General features: G+C 52.3%; 1 protein-coding gene across 1 annotated transcript in view; it reads right to left on the minus strand.

Moving 5' to 3' along the window:
• Positions 1–10,383: 10,383 nt before the first annotated feature.
• The window catches only part of LOC111144873 (cartilage acidic protein 1), a 38,540-nt gene continuing 33,064 nt past the window's right edge, over positions 10,384–15,859 (minus strand). Inside the window, exons 9-12 of the mRNA XM_022499442.1 lie at positions 13,525–13,670; positions 13,000–13,042; positions 10,985–11,128; positions 10,384–10,525 (exon numbers count right to left, since the gene is read on the minus strand). Coding sequence (XP_022355150.1) covers positions 10,407–10,525; positions 10,985–11,128; positions 13,000–13,042; positions 13,525–13,670 — 452 coding nt within the window. The 3' untranslated portion in view covers positions 10,384–10,406. The remainder of the gene's footprint in view (positions 10,526–10,984; positions 11,129–12,999; positions 13,043–13,524; positions 13,671–15,859) is intronic.

The following is a 15,859-nucleotide window of genomic DNA, read 5'->3' on the forward strand; positions in this document are numbered from 1 at the left end:
TCTGCCTCCCCCTTGCCAGTCAGGAACAGGCTCTGTCAGGCCCCTGGGAACACAGGAACCCCCAGGCAGCTCTGGGCTCCCATTCCTTTCCTTACTGCCGCCAGACTCCGCTCTCTAGCTTCCTCTGGGGTGTGTGAAAACCACAGGGTTTACAGCAGCTCACTGCGCCACCGAGTGGCAGAATCGTGCACTGCACCCTGGAATCAAAGCCGCTTGGGAAACATTCCTAGAAACCCCCAAACCCGAAGCCGCTTCCACCTGCTTTCAGAGGAGATGTGGGGCAAAGATGGAGTCCAGCTGGTGGTGACTCTCTTTCCGGCCAGCCCCGGGGTTCTGCCTTTTTCCTGAGAACGTCTGGCTCCCTTCTCCACAGTTCCGGAAAGACTTAGAAATAAGGAAGTTTTCTGGCAGGAGGCACCTGCACCTGCTTTTGGCTTTACTCTTGACCAAGGAGGAAGGCAATGCAAGTAGCATTCCTAGTGAGACCTGAATGGAGCTCAAGCTTCATGAGAGTAGCACATGGTGGAGACTCCTTGAGCCTCAGTTTCCTTCCCCAGCTGTAAAATAGGGGTCCTAATACTTGACAAAATTGCTCAGATCAGTGCCTCTCATCCTTGGCTGCAATCACTGTCACCCAGCGAGCAGGCGAAACCACTGATCTCTGTCTCTATCTCCGAAAATGCTGATTTCATTATTCTGGGGTGCAGTCTGGACATCAGGATTTTTTTTTTTTTAAGTTTCCCTGGAGATTCTAGTGTGAAAATGAGGTCAAGCATCCCTGATTTCGACAGTACCTAGAGTCTAGGAGCCTTTTCATGGAGCTCTGAAAATGTCGGAGACCCAAATAAAAGTTATCGTTCCAGAAAAGCAATGAGATGCAAAATAACTGCACATGATGATCCCACTTATAGCAAATTCTAATTCAGGCAAAACAAATCTATGGTGTTAGGGGTCAGGAGAGCAGCTGCCCTGGGGTGGGGTGTAGTGAACGGAAGGGGGCCTGGGGAAACTGCTGGCTGCCCATGATCTGTTTCTCCAGCAGAGTGCTGGCTGCACAGATGGGCTCGCTTTGTGAGAACTCGTGGAGATGTACACTGAAGATTTGTGTATTTTTCTATACATATGGTACATTTCAATAAAATTTACCAAAGTTTATTGGCTCCAAAATAGGAAAACACAACACTGAAATTAATGTTTCATTGCATATCTACAAAATGTAGCACTGTCCAATATTGTCAACTGTCAACTGTGATTCAACTCAACTCTGTGTGTGTGTGTGTGTGTGTGTGTGTGTGTGTGTGTGTAATTTAGGGTGCTAAATGGATGTCTAGGACAATGTTTGATATGATGAGGGGTGGGGCGTCCAAAAGCGAAGAAGGTCCCTGGTACCTAAGAAAATCTTAAAAGATCCCAGGTTTACCCCAGGAGCTCTGAGCCTTGACACCATTATGTACAAAACCATGTGCCTTTATCAGGGAAAGGCTTTCGGCAGATTCGCAAAGGGCTATGTGATCACCCCCTAAGGAAAGGCTGAGAATGGGGCACCTGGGTGGCTCAGTCGTTAAGCATCTGCCCTTGGCTCAGGTCATGATCCCAAGGTCCTGGGATCGAGCCCCGCATCGGGCTCTCTGCTCGGTGGGAAACCTGCTTCTCCCTCTCCCACTTCCCCTGCTTGTGTTCCCTCTCTCACTGTGTCTCTCTCTGTCAAATAAATAAAATCTTAAAAAAAAAAAAAAAGGCACAATTGGTTTTGAGGAGTCAGTGAGAAACTGGCCGAGACTGTGCCTACAGGAAATAAGTGTCCCCTAATGCCTTCTGAGGTTTCCACGTGCCCCTCCTCAGGCAGCTTTGGGAGGATTCATTCTTCTGGCAGCACCCAGGGCAGACGATGCTGAGCTCCCAGCTCTTCCTCTAAGGGGCCATTTAACGGGCTTGTCCGGTCAGCGTCTGCTGGATGGTAGGACTTAGCCTGCAGCCTCCTGGAGCTGCACCGGGGCTTGTGGTTTTCAATCAGGGACGGCAGAGGAGGTGGAGGAGTGGGAAGGGAGTCAGAGGGCTGCCACAGTCTGCCGACCCCGAGTCATGCACTTAGCTACCCTGAGTCCCAGCTCTGTCCTCTGCAAAATGAGAGCACGAGGAGAATGCATTTTTGTAAATGATGATCTATTTCTCCAAAGTAAAATATTACTGTTACTGCTGAAGTTACACCAGGACCTCATTATATACTGGCCTCATGCTACAGACTTAAAGCCAGGTTCCAGGTTCTTACATAGAAAAAACATATTTATCCAAGGGTTTGCTGATTTCCTAATATATGCTAGGAACATTCATGTACATTATTATTCCATTTAGTTCTCTCACACTCTGGTGGGTGGTTATATTTGAATTCTTATTTTATAGATGAGGAAACTGGTGTTCCAAGTGGTTAGGTAGCTTGACAAGCGCCCACAGCTAGTAAATGTCAGAGTAAAGACCTGAACCTAAGTGTCAGAGCCCAAACCCTGCTCTCATTCTGCCAGCGTGTCACAGGTGAGTGGGAGACTCCGTTTGACCTGGATTCCCTCCTAACGGCAGACTCCAGACCTAGGGAGAAGCATGTGGGCAAATGTGGACACAGAAAAATTAGCTTTACAGAGGCATGATGGGGCTCGTTATTTTGGAGTAATTCAAGTTATCGATTTCTGTAATGGAAAAGTGACTGGGGACCAGCTACCACCTGAGAGCAGTCTGAGCAAAGCCCCGGAAGGGGGAAATGTTATACATGGCTTACTGGACCTTGTGGACGGCAATGGCCTTCTTCCCTCTGTCCCCCGTTCCTTGGTAAACTCTTGGAGGGTGGAGGATCTCGTCTTACTCATCTCCACCACCTCTGTGCCCCTGGCCCATGTGTCTGTCAGGGGAGTGGGCAATGCAGCCCACCAGGAGGGCTGGCAGGAAGAGAGAGGCAGCAAGGACAGGAAGGTACAGATGTTAAATGCCCCTGGGGCAACGTGACCTGAGATCCCCTTAGGCAGACGAAGACCGGTAAGCGGCCCCGAATGCTACAGTTCAACTGCCACGGACTAACTCAAAGGGTAGAGGCAGCGACTCCAGCCCTCCCCTGTGCTGCGCAGCTGCTCTGAGTTGCCCTGGCCGTGAGATCTCCTGGCTCTGCTCATGATCTCCACCTGTCCTGGGAGGCGAGGGAGGGAGGAGGAAGCGTGCATTCTGACCCCGCTCAGCTCCTGCTGGGGGCTCCCTGAACGCCAGGATTTTAAGATGGGTGAATCCTCCTGGGGCTGAGTACATTTCCTGGAAAGTCTGGGCCTGGGGCCCTAGGGAATGGAACTTCACGGTTGGGTGGGTGGATGGATGGACAGACAGGTGGATGCATACAGAGAAGATGGGTGCCGGGAGAGGACTGAGGGTTCAGAGGTGAGTGAGAGGGCGGCCTGGCTGGAGACGGATGCTCACAGACCCTGCAGAGGCAGGTGAATGGATGGGGACCGATCGGCCCCGTGCTCCCCGGGGCAGATCTATGTAGATCTGGGCTGGAGCTCTTCAAAGCTCTTCAAAGGAAAGATACTGTGGCACCCAGTCCCCAAATGAACTCTGCATTTGAGTGATGGATGTGTCTCGTTGGGAAGGATTCTTACAGGTCTAACATCGCCCCGGTTAATGACTTATGGATTGTTGTAAAATCAGGCAGTGCTAGAAATGAAAGCAGGAGATTAAAGGGCCTGGGACAGATTTTATAATAATATCTGCATTTTATCAGTCAGGCACTGTACTGCGTGCCGTGCAGGCTTTAGCTCGAGGCTCTGCGCGTTGTTAGGCTTCCTTTCGCGGAGGAAGAAACTGAGGCTTGGAGAGAGGAAGTGGCATCAGGTCACTCACAGGTCGTGTGTGTGGGAGTGTCTGGGAGTCAAGCCTCAGTCCGTCTGATCCCAGAGTCTCAGGGCAAATAAAACGTTTTAAAGGCAGATGGAAGGAAGGAGGGAGGGAGGGCCATAGGAATTTTGGATCAGCCCTCTAAGAAAGAATGCAGCATTCTGGCCCATGAGACAGATTCTGTGTTGGGGTGAGGCTTTGAGACCCCTCTCTTCCCTCTTTCCTCTCTTGTGTCTGCCTTGAAGGCCTATAATTCTTGAGCCAGGGGACCTGAAAATGCAGTGAAACTATGTACGGGGTTTACCTTCCTCCCCGTGGCCCAAACTTGTTCCTCTGCCATGGTCCCGGTGGGCAGTAGGGGAGCCGATCGGGCTTGTCTCCTTCCCCAGGAGCTCTGTACTCAGGTCTGGGGTGGAGGGAGGAGAGTTAGCCCTTAGATTGATCTTTTGTGGGAGGGAGGGCTACGTTAAGGATTCTGGGTGATAGGTCCTTCATGGCTGCTGCGGGGCCATGAAGAAGGACGATGAGTTCCCTCTCCAGCGAGTATTCTGAGCCCCAGGGTCCCCTTCAGGCAGGCAGGCCAGGCTCATGAGGTTCTGGGCAGGGGTGATGCAGGTCACCTCCACCACCTCCGTGCCCCTGTCCCATGTGCCTATCAGGGGAGTGGGTAATGCAGCCCACCAGGAGGGCTGGCAGGAAGAGACAGGCAGCAAGGACAGGAAGGTACAGATGTTAAGTGCCCCTGGGGCAACGTGACCTGAGATCCCCTTAGGCAGACGAAGACCGGTAAGCGGCCCCGAATGCTACAGTTCAACTGCCACGGACTAACTCAAAGGGTAGAGGCAGCGACTCCAGCCCTCCCCTGTGCTGCGCAGCTGCTCTGAGTTGCCCTGGCCGTGAGATCTCCTGGCTCTGCTCATGATCTCCACCTGTCCTGGGAGGCGAGGGAGGGAGGAGGAAGCGTGCATTCTGACCCCGCTCAGCTCCTGCCGGTGGCTCCCTTAACACCAGGATTTTAAGGTGGGTGAATCCTCCTGGGGCTAGTAAGTACCCTCCTCCCCCCATTCCCGACCTTGGCTTCAGCCTCCCTTCGCAGCTGAGCGGGACCCGCCGTGCACTTACTATTTCCACTGGGCTCTTTCTTAGCTGGGCTCCATGGGCCAAGCATGGTTCTTTGGTTTGCTCGGTGGGCACTTACGCTGACTCTGATTCTGGGTCAGCACCGTGGAAAAGAGAGACAGGAGGACTAAATGACTTCTCAGATCCAATCCCCAGGCTGGGTCACTAGCTGCTGGTGGACCGGTGCTCTGTGTAGCCTGGTCAGTGGCACGGTCTCCTTGCTCAGTTTGCCTAATTTTATGGTGATTCTCTCTGGGAATGGTGCTGCGTGAGAACGAAGCAGAACAGCACCACAGCCCGGACCCCAAGAAGGTCTGCTCTGCTCCCTTAGGGCTATATTTGGTCTTGAGGTCTCTTCCCTGCAAAGTTGTCAGCTGCCTGAGGGCGGCCAAGGTCCTCCACATCTCCCACACAGCAGACTCCCGGGAGACCTGGGCCACAGCAGGGCGCTCCGGGAGCCGTGGGAGCTTTGGCACTGGATAGACCCAGGCTCCATCCTGACCTTTGTTACTTATGAATATTATTATTTTTTTAAAGATTTTATTTATTTGACAGACAAAGATCACAAGTAGGCAGAGAAGCAGGCAGAGAGTGGGGGTGGGGAAGCAGGATCCTCGCCAAGCAGGGAGCCCGATGCGGGACTCGATCCCAGGACCCTGAGATCATGACCCGAGCCAAAGCCAGAGGCTTCAACCACTGAGCCACCCAGGCGCCCCTACTTATGAATATTATCAACATTGGAAATTTATTTGGGGCTTTACTATGTGTGAGGCACCATGTTGAGTGTTTTAGATAATCTTGTTAAATATTATGACTCCGTGAGGTAGGTATTATCCCCATTTTACAGATGAGAAAACTGAGCCTGGAGGACAGCACATCTACTTTACATTTCTGCTCAAATGCCTCTTTCCCAGAGCAGGGCTCTCCCGCCCCCAGCCCAGCGCTCTCCTCTCCATGTGCCTTCATGCTGCTGCCCCCACTCCAGCACGCCTGTCCCCTCTGACACACTATATCCTTTACTTCTTAGTAGTTTAGCACCTGCCATATGTCACCAGGCCATTCTGGAATCTTTGGCAGTGTTGTACACAGATGTATGGGCTAAGACACGAGAGCAATGCCCAGTTCACAGTATGAGTCCCACCAGGGAATGCCAAGTGACGGTTGAATAATTTGCCCAGGTGTGTGTTACCTGGGGGTTGCTCGCCAGAAGGCTTCAGTGGCTGGTCTGAATCACCGCTTTTGCCAGTCAACCAGCTCTGGGACCTTGGGGAACTTGTTCTTTCTGAGCCTTGCTGCTTTGGTAAGAAAACAGACGAGTAACATTTATCCCATAGCACGGGTGTGGGGAGTCCTGGGGCCGTTCATGTAAACTTCTGGCCACATGATAGGCGTTCCGTACATGTTAGCTCCTTCCCCCAAGGAGGGCTTTTTTCCTCTTCTTGTTTCTCATTTTTCTCTCATGGTCTACCCTTCCACCCCTTTGCTGTTCAAGTCCCGTTCCCTAGGAGGACGGCTGCTAAAGGAGGGGTTGGTGTGATCTGTGGCGTCAACCAGCCCATGTGCTCTCCCCGCCTCCTTCCTCTTCGGGGATGTGTCTGTTGCTAAGGAGACACCACCTCAGGCCTGACAGGATATGGCTGGGGTTCTGGCCCACACTGCAGGCGAGAGACTAGAGATAGGGCTGACCCCGGGGAGAGAGAGAAGGGGAGGGACTTGGCTAGCCTCCGGGGCTGGCAGTCTGGGTGGGATGTCACGCTGGAATCTGCTGGAAAAACCCAGCTGGCTCCCTAAGAAAATGAAGTGTTTGTCTTCTTGCCTCTGTGGGGCCTCTGGAGAAATGACCAATGGCCCTTTTTGGGAGGCTGGAGTGGAGCTCCTGTTGGGTCACAGTCTAGTGGTGCCGGTTGAGGTGTGATGCCCAGACCCTGGGAGGGGGCCATAGCAGCCAGAGTGACGCATAATCAGACTCTTGGCCCTCAGAATGGCACCTCCCCAGAGCAGGGCTGGCGACGGAGTAGAAGCTTGAAGAAGCTGTGTGGGTGATTCACGGCTCTGCCTTTGCAAAGGCCGGCCACACCGGCTGGTGAGAGAACTCGGCCTGGACACTACTGCCTCTTCTTGCCACCGGAGTGGGACTCCGTGCCTAGGTCCTTCCCAACCCATCCCCTGCCCCCGGGCAGCATGGAGGGATGGTGGATTTTTGTCACCAGTTAGTGACCGCCCCCCACCCCCCGGAACAGGAAGGAAGCATCTGTGTTAAGAGCTCAGGCTGGGGGCCAGACTGCTTTGATGGGGTCCTTCCTCTGTTTGTCCAAGCTCTGTGTGAGATGGACAAGCCACTTAGCTTCTCTGTAAAACTGGGGTCATCACAGCACTTCCCACTTGGGACTGTTGTGAGGATTACACACGCTGATTCTTCTAAAGACCTTCGATCTGGCCCAGACACACCAAGCTCACTAAACGTGGCTATTCTTCTCATGTGGAGGGTACATTCCTGGGGGAGAGGAGTGTTCTTGGGCAGAATAAAAATGGTATTAATATTATTATTACTAGAGTGAGCCGGGGCTGCCCCAGATGGGGCCCAGCTCTGTTCGCACGATCCCCTGTAGGCCTGTGCCACTCGTCAGCCCTGGAGCCATTTGCAATTTTTGTTACAAACTCAAGTCACGTAGAAGGCAAGGGTGATGTGAGGAGCTTGAGCGGGGCTAAGGGACAAAGAAAGGACTGAATTGTCTGTGCCCAGAAGGGGTAGGCAAGCGTGTAGGTACCTGCGGGTATCAGAGGAAGGGGAGTTGGACGAAAGCGGGATGGGGAGCCTGTGCCTGGCTAGCTTGGTGTGGCTCTGGGGCGAGTTCAGCACAGACCAGCAAATGTACTGGACTGGGGGGGACTTGGCGCAGAAAGCCTGGATTCCTGGCCCAGTGGGGAGGCTCTATTATTTGGGGGCAGGTAATGCTGAGTTGGATCAGTACTTGCCTGGACTCTGTATCTTTTAGCCTTGTATTTCTCTCAACACAAGCACCGTGGAGGCAGGAGACGTGATGCCCTTCATTGGACCTTGTCACCTTCCTCATGGAAGGGACTCAGTGCTTATCACACAGGAGGTTCTCGATGAACGCTTATTGAATGAATATTTGAATGAGTGAACAGATGCAAGGAGCTTGCTTTCTGGTGTAGCCACCCAAGAATTTAGCTAGATTTTTCAGAAGGCCCCTGTAAGTCCTGCTGTCATCCCATACACTGGGATCCTCCATCTGGCTGAAGGAAGACAGTGTGGGGACAGTAAACTCTACTTACCACTGTATGCCCAGAGCCTAGCTCAGTACCTGGCACATAGTAGCAGCTCAACTAATACTTGTTGAATGAATGAATCACATTCGGAGTAAGCCTTCTTACCCTGGAGCTGGGGTATTGTAGTTGTGCTCTTGACAGCTGGGGGAATTTAGAGCTCCTCTCGGTAACTCATCTGGCCCCCCTCCCAAGCAGGGTATGGTGACACAAATGTACCCTGTTACAAGAAACTCGCTGTTATTACTTTAGAACGTATCCTCTGAAGTTTGCTGCCATCCTGAATTTTCTGATGTCCTTGGCAGGCTGTCTCATGAGCGGTCCTGTCCCTTATTTCTCATGCTGTTGTGTGGAGCCTGTCAATGGACACTGTTATCTTGTCATTTAGCATTACATTTGGAACTACTGCCTCTGTGAGTTTTGGGTTTTACTTATCTTACTATCTTAGATCTACTTGTTCCTTTCCAGAAAGGCAGTAGCTTTCAGAATGACTAGGGAATAGGTTGAGCAGTGACAGCCCTGTCTGTTACCCCCTGACAAGACGGTGTGCTAGGAAAGGGCTCTCGCCTTGCCTGGGGACCAGCTGGCTCTGTGACCTTGGGCAGATCACTTCATCTCTCTGAGCCTCATCTCTGGGTCCATCCATGCCTTTATTCTACATGAGCACATAGGATGGGGCTAACCAGAGGTGGAGCAGTTTTTAAGTTGTTATATGCTTTCCTGTGAAAATGTAGCTGTTTTTATTTTGAGACTTTTCATTTAAGCTCCTGTTCTGAGTGTAAAAACAGTACTACCTATGAGGAATTCATATTTCGTGATTTATTGGGAGTATTATTATTATATTAGAAAATGGTAGGTTTTTTGTTAAATATGTTTTTAAAATGCTTGCTCTGTTCTTAAATGTGATTTTATTACATCCTGGGGCAACTTTTTTCCCCATGAAGAATAGATCTGTGATTTATAACAAGCCTTCAGTACCGAGGCTGCTTGTGAAGATTTTCTATGGTGTTAACATCGTTCCCAAAGGGTCCCCTGGCTACCGAAGCTTCCTGGTTTCTAAACATATTGCAGAGGAGACTAAGTTGCCAGATTCTTTCTAGAAATCAGGGTAACTTGAGACTAGCCATGTCTCTGTCCAGCCACACATTGAAGGGTCTGAGAAAGGAAAGGGCTTTAGGGATACGCCAGACCAAATCTCTTGCTCTTTCGATTAAGAAAACTGAGGCCCAGTGTAGAAAAGTGACTTCCTCCAGGTAGAAGGCCTGGAATATTCCCTCCATAATCTGCCCCTTGCTCATCCTACAGCCCTTGCCTGGTTCAAAGTCAGCCCCCCAAATGTGAACACCGGTGCACATTCCCAAACCACTACTCACACTCTGAACAGATATTTCCCCCCTCTTGTGATTTGCTTTCCAAGTGCCCCGGGATGGAAGGACTACCGCTAATTCAACATTCCAACCAGCATCTACTTGCCCCAGACACTTTTTTTTTTTTTTTTGCACCAGCTAGGCACTAAATATCCAGCAGAGAGTTTATTGGCATAATTTCTCCAGAAAGTGGCTGGAAGACTTAGCAAGTTCCAACTTTAACATTTTTATCAAGAGTCCCAGAGGGTCACCCTTTCCCCTCCCATCATTACCACCAACTCCAATAAGGCTTTCTCTACCACAACGAGTCAGGGTGCACAGAGCAGAAACAGCACAGGCCAAACCAGCAGGCACATGGTACATGAGTGAATCAACAGCAAGCAACCGCCTGGGAGCCATCTTTGTTAAGGGCAAAATAGGGTCCTTGTGACACTGGAGAATACAGAAAAGACAGGACTACCATGATTCTTCTGAAGAAGTGAAGGAGGGTAGATGGGGTAGGAGGGGAGACTTTCCTTTTCTGTTTTCCTCAGAAAACATGCAAAGAAAGCCTTCACAAATAACTAAGATTACATAAATATCAGTAGCTCCCAAGCTTCCCTTTTCAAAGATGGCCGCCCCTGGGTTCGTTCGGAGGGAACGCGCAACAGAATCTGCTGGGCGTGGAGAGAGAGACAGGCAGCAGGAGAGATTTAGTTTTCCACAAAGGTTGTTTTTTTTTGTTGTTTTTTGTTTTTTGTTTTTTTCCTTTATTGATGGGATTTAAAGTGCATATAACTGAAGGCAAAGTCCAAGGCCTAGAGAGAGATACGAGGCCCGAGAGAGAGGCTCAGAGATTCTAAAGGCAGCAGAAGGATACCCACCTAAAAAGGCCACTTGAGCTGCGAAAAGGATGGGAGAGAGAAAGAGAGAAAATGGGAAAAAGAGAAAGGGGGTTGGGGTGGGATGGGGGTGGGGGGAAGCATTTGGGAGGAAGAAGACAAACACCAGTTCAGAAATTCAGACAAAGATGAGTAGCAAGAGCTTGTTTCTATCCCTGGTAGGAGAAGATGGGCTGGCCTTATGGTACAAACATTTGTTTCAGGGAACGTGAGAAGGGGAGGAACAAGAGCAACTACTTCTGGGCAGGGTGCAGCGCCCCAGGGACCCTTCGGATGGTGGGAGTGGTGGCGGTGGGCCTTCTCCAAACCTCTGCTGTGGTCTTCCCTGGAGACCCAGTGGGGGTCTAAGGAGACTCCAGCCAGCCAGGAGAAGTCAGGGCTGGGGACCTTGATCTGGCGCCTCCCCAGAGGAAGGCCACTTGCTCATGTCACACCGGGCTGTGGCAGGGCCTCACTCACCCACACAGGCTGTGCCGTCCTCGTTGGGCTCGTAGCCCCGACTGCACCTCTTGTTGGTCCGGCACCTGTAACTTCCATACGTGTTCACACACACGGGCTTGTCTCGAGGGCACACGAATGGGAACTGGATGCATTCATTGGTGTCTAGGAAGTGAGGGGAGTGGCTCACTGGGGAGGTGTGGGGCAGTGGGACCTTGCTCAGCCTCTGTCGCCCCCACCTACCCTGTGACCTTGGGCATGTCCTTCTCTCTAGGCCTCAACATCCTCACTTTAGTCCTTTTGGCTGACTTGTTCTCTACCTGACCTCTACATGTTGGGGGTGTCAGGCTTCATCCCAGATCTTCTATCCACCACACTTTCTGTGGGTGGTGCCTTCATACATGGATGATCCCAGATTCCTGTCTCCAGCCCCTAACCCATCTCTGGGGCTCCAGACTCGTGAATCTTATGTTCTTCTCATACTCAGTAAGTCCAAAATGGAACTCTAGGTCCCACAGCCTTCAAACTTCTCCTGTCCACGACCCCATCTCGCCTAAGGCAGTCACAGCCCTGTCACCCACTCTGCTGCTTGAGCGCGGATAGGAGTGATTCCTAGTTCCTCCTCTTCCCTTACCTCTGTAGGCAATTTCATAACCGATCCCGCCATTCTGCCCCCTTAGTACCTGTCTGTCAGTCCAGCTCCTCCTCTGCTGCAGTCTATCCCCAGCCCGTACCGCCCGCTGCCCGGAGGTCCGCAGCCACCTCCGGACAGGCGCCCTGGCTGCCGCATTTCCCTCCAATCCAATCTGCAGTCCATCTTCTGAAAATGTGAATGACCCCATGCCACTCTCCTGCTTAACTGCAAAGGGCCCTAGGAACAAAATCTGGACACCTCGCCACCCTCCCTGACTTAGCACTTGGCTCCTTCCCATTCCTTTCATGCACCAGGCCTCATTCCTGCCTCGGGCGCTTTGCTCGGGCTCAAGCTCAGCTCTTTCTGGGGCTGGACCTTTTCCTCCTTCGGGTCTCAACTCAAAGGTCTTCTCCCTGACCACTCTGTCTAGAACAGTACCCAGAGACACTTTTTAAAGGGTTCTTAGCCCATCTCCTCCGGCTGCCCGGTCACAGGTTTGCGGTTCCCCTCACTAGAATAAATGTCTCCGCAGGGCAGGAGCTTAAGGCCTGCATCCCCAGCACCGTGCATGGGCACATAAACGTCTGCTGGGTGACAAGAAGGAAGAGGTGGCCCGAAGGGTGACCTCACAGGGTCCTGCCGGTGCTCACGCCAGACGCTGGAATTTCTGTGTCCATGCACCATCTGTTTAGAGCCGTTGGGGCGGGGACACGGAGAGTGGAGGGGACATATTTCCTCCCAGGCCACCCTTAGAGCTGTCCTCCTCCACTTTCTCACCTGTGGTCCTTTGCCCACTGGCGCTTTCCACCTGAACACTTTCTCCCCTCTCCCTGCCTGGCAACCGCCCCCCACCCCAGCAGCCAGTTCTCAGCTTAGACCTTGTTTCCTCTGGGGCACCTTCTCTGACCCTCTCTAGCTGGTGCAGGGCCCCGCCTCTGGGCGCCCACACCCTCCCCTCCCCCACCCTGCCCCACTCACACTGCGGGGTCATCCCTGTTCACCCCTGTGCCTCTCCCACAGGCTCTAAGCTCCAGGGGGAGCAGGGACTGTGTCTGTCTTGTTGATTTTTAGGTCTCAGTAGCAAACCCGCTGGCCTGGGACTTGGGAGCACATGCACAGTAGGTGCTTATGGGTCCCCTCCCTGGGCCCAACTTTTTTCCCCGAGCTCAGGGCAGGAAGCACTCACAGTTCCCAGAACTGCAGTGATTCTGCCTGCCGGCAGCGAACATCACTGCCCTCTGGGGAGTCATCTTGGCTTCTGGAGCTCCTGGGGCAAACAATGCCTTTCCTGCCCCACCTGTCTCCTCTGGTCTGCAGTCTGAGCTTGGCCAGGGCTCAGGCTGGCATTCCCCGAGGAGATTCTGGCCTCTGCCCCGCGCCCTGGTGCCTGCAGGCAACTCACCCAGGCAATGGCCGTTTTCCTGCTGGGAGAATCCTTGGCCGCACTGCAGTGTGGGCAGAAGCAGAGACACAAGTGAGTGAAGAAGAGCCCACCTCAGTTTCCCTCCTCATCACAGCCGCAGAGCGGCCGTCACCTGGACCCTAGAACGAGGGGTGCTCGTAGCTCTGGGCCTGGGGGCAGCCCCTCCCTGCCAGGACCCCTTCCCTTGCACTGAAAATAGGAGGCTGGGGGATGGCCGAGAGCACATTCTGTTCAGACTCCTGCTCATTTCACTCCTGTGGGGTGCATGTGTCTGAGCCGGGACGCCTAACAGAACTGTCCCTCTTCAATGACCAGTCCTTGCCCAAACTGCATACAGAGGGATCACCATGGAGCCTGCCCTTTGCTGAGAAGATTTCCACCATCCTAGGGGCAAAGTCTGTAAATTTAGGGGAGTCAAGCTGCTACCCATAGAGCTACAGGGCGGGGCGGGGTGGAAGTGGGGTGCTGCTTTTCTGGCTCTGAGGTCCAGACGCCTTTGCTCACCTCCAGTGGGGCTGGGTCCTGAGGTCTGTCCTCATCCCGGGGGTAGGGGATCTCCAGCACGGAGTTCATCTCCTCACTGGCCACATTCCGGCTTGTCATCTCGCCATCCGGCCATGTCACCTCCACACTGCTGGCTTCATCCTTCCCTGCCGGACCGAAGACAGAACTGAATTTTACATTCTATTTCATGTTAACTAATTTACATTTCCATAGCCACACATGGCTAGCGGCTACCATACGGGACGATGCAGCTCTAGCACTTACATTCCAGTGGACAGGCCAATCAGCATGAAGCTCTTTTGCGGGGTGCGGGGGTGGTAAAGCCTGGTGTAAGCAGGTTGACTTTGCAGTCGTGTGTTCAAATCTTTTTTTTTTTTTTAAGATTTTATTTATTTATTTTACAGAGAGAGAGATCACAAGCAGGCAGAGAGGCAGGTAGAGAGAGGGAAACAGGCTCCCCGCTGAGCAGAGAGCCTGATGCGGGACTTGATCCCAGGACACTGAGATCATGACCTGAGCCGAAGGCAGTGGTTTAACCCACTGAGCCACCCAGGCACCCTCGTGTGTTCAAATCTTGATTGTACCACTTTCCTGCTCCATTGGAAAGAATGTGGTGAGGGCTGGGCATCTGGGGGACCTGGGGCCAAATTCCAGCTCTGCCGCTGACTTGTTATATAATCTTGGGCATGTCGCTATATTTATATATTATTTATAATTATAGCCTGCTAGGGGCCACACTTTCTTCTGCCATTGGGAATGGGCCTGCTTCCAGGGAGCGTCCACAATGGTGGGGATAGACCGGCAAAAAGAACATAATAACATCAGATACTGAGAAGTTCTGTGAAGAAAACAAAAGTAGAACAAGAGAATAAAGAGGAACTGGGGGTTGGCTGGGAGCGTTTTCTAGTCCAGGGTGATCAAGGGTGATCTCAGGGAGCAGGCCCTTGAGCTGAGCTCCAAATGAAAGCCGAGGTGATAAAGAACGGGATGGTGGAAGGCCCAGGGGAAGCCCCAATCTGCAGAGCTGAGATGTTTACAGCAGCTAATGGCGAAGCTCAGAGAACATTCACGGAGAATCCTCCTGCACACACCCTTAAAGCGATGTGCTACCTTGGTGGTAGAAAGTAGCCTGGGCAGATCTGTCCGGTGTTTAGGCCATGTCCGAGCTGGCTGCAGGCCCTTGCTTAAGGCATTGGGGCTGTCACTGCGGCAAAGTCAGGCTAATGGTCATGAACTGGGGTGGGTGGGAGGAGGGGACTGGGCCTCACCTGTGGGGAGAAGCTCTTCACCTAATCGGTCCCTGGGAAAAAGGGCAGTGCTCAGCCCAGGTTGGAGAGAGGGTGCGGCCCCCTCGTTGTCACCCACCAGGGATGACCAGATGTGGGCCTGATGCTCAGGGGTCCACAAACCCAATCAGCTTTGGGCTGAATCAACAATACGTCACCCACGTGTTTGTGCTACTTTTCCCGTAATGTATGCAGATACTCTTAGAAAAACAAGGGGAACCAGAAAGTGCTGCTGAATTTCTAGCAGCTCCGGGCCCTTATTGTCCACCAGTGGATTTTACCAGGATAGCTACTATGGGGGCGGAGGGTAGTCTGTGACACATTTTCATGTATAAAAGGAATTCCTGCATTTTAGAAAATGTTGGCAGCCACAGCTAGACTTTAAGGGGAATGTGCGTGTAGACTTCTCTGTGTAGAGGTGTCCCCTTGGGATGGGAGGCCGGGAAGGCCTGGCGCGGAGGCTCCCAGAGGCCCCTTCTGCCCGGAGTCCTAGCACGCCACTCTGGGGCTTCCAGAGGAAGCTGCCCCTTCCGGGCCACATCACCCAGTGTCTGGGTTCTCCCTGCACTGGCCTCCCCTTTGCCTCGCTGCTGCTGCTGTGTTGTGTGTTAATGAGGGTGGCGACCTGCTCCCACACTAGAAGGTGTCAGGGGGTGGGCAGCCCCTGCCTCCGAGGGCACTTGGGGCAGTGGCTCCTGGGAGAGACTCCTGGAGCAGACCCAGAAACAATTTCTCCTAACCCTCTTTTCCTCTGCTCCCTCCTTCTATAATTCCTTTTGGAGGAGGGGGTGGACATGGGATTAAGTGGTATCACCTATAGGTTTTTTTTTCCTGTTTTGAAATAGTTGCTTGAAGTTAAAGGCACCTGGCGTTTTCAGGTTGAACAGTGCCCAAATTAAGTGGCATATATAAAAAGTAAACATGTTTCCATTAAAAAAAGGAGACAAAGAATAGCAAATGTTTCTCACCTAAGCCAAGAGAACAGCTACACGAATACATTTTCCAGACTGACTGAAGTGCCAAAATAACTCAGAAGAGTCACCGAATAT

The sequence above is a fragment of the Enhydra lutris genome, unplaced genomic scaffold (assembly GCF_002288905.1).
Source record: "Enhydra lutris kenyoni isolate GAN:26980312 unplaced genomic scaffold, ASM228890v2 scaffoldscaffold12, whole genome shotgun sequence".
In the NCBI taxonomy this organism is placed as follows: domain Eukaryota; kingdom Metazoa; phylum Chordata; class Mammalia; order Carnivora; family Mustelidae; genus Enhydra; species Enhydra lutris.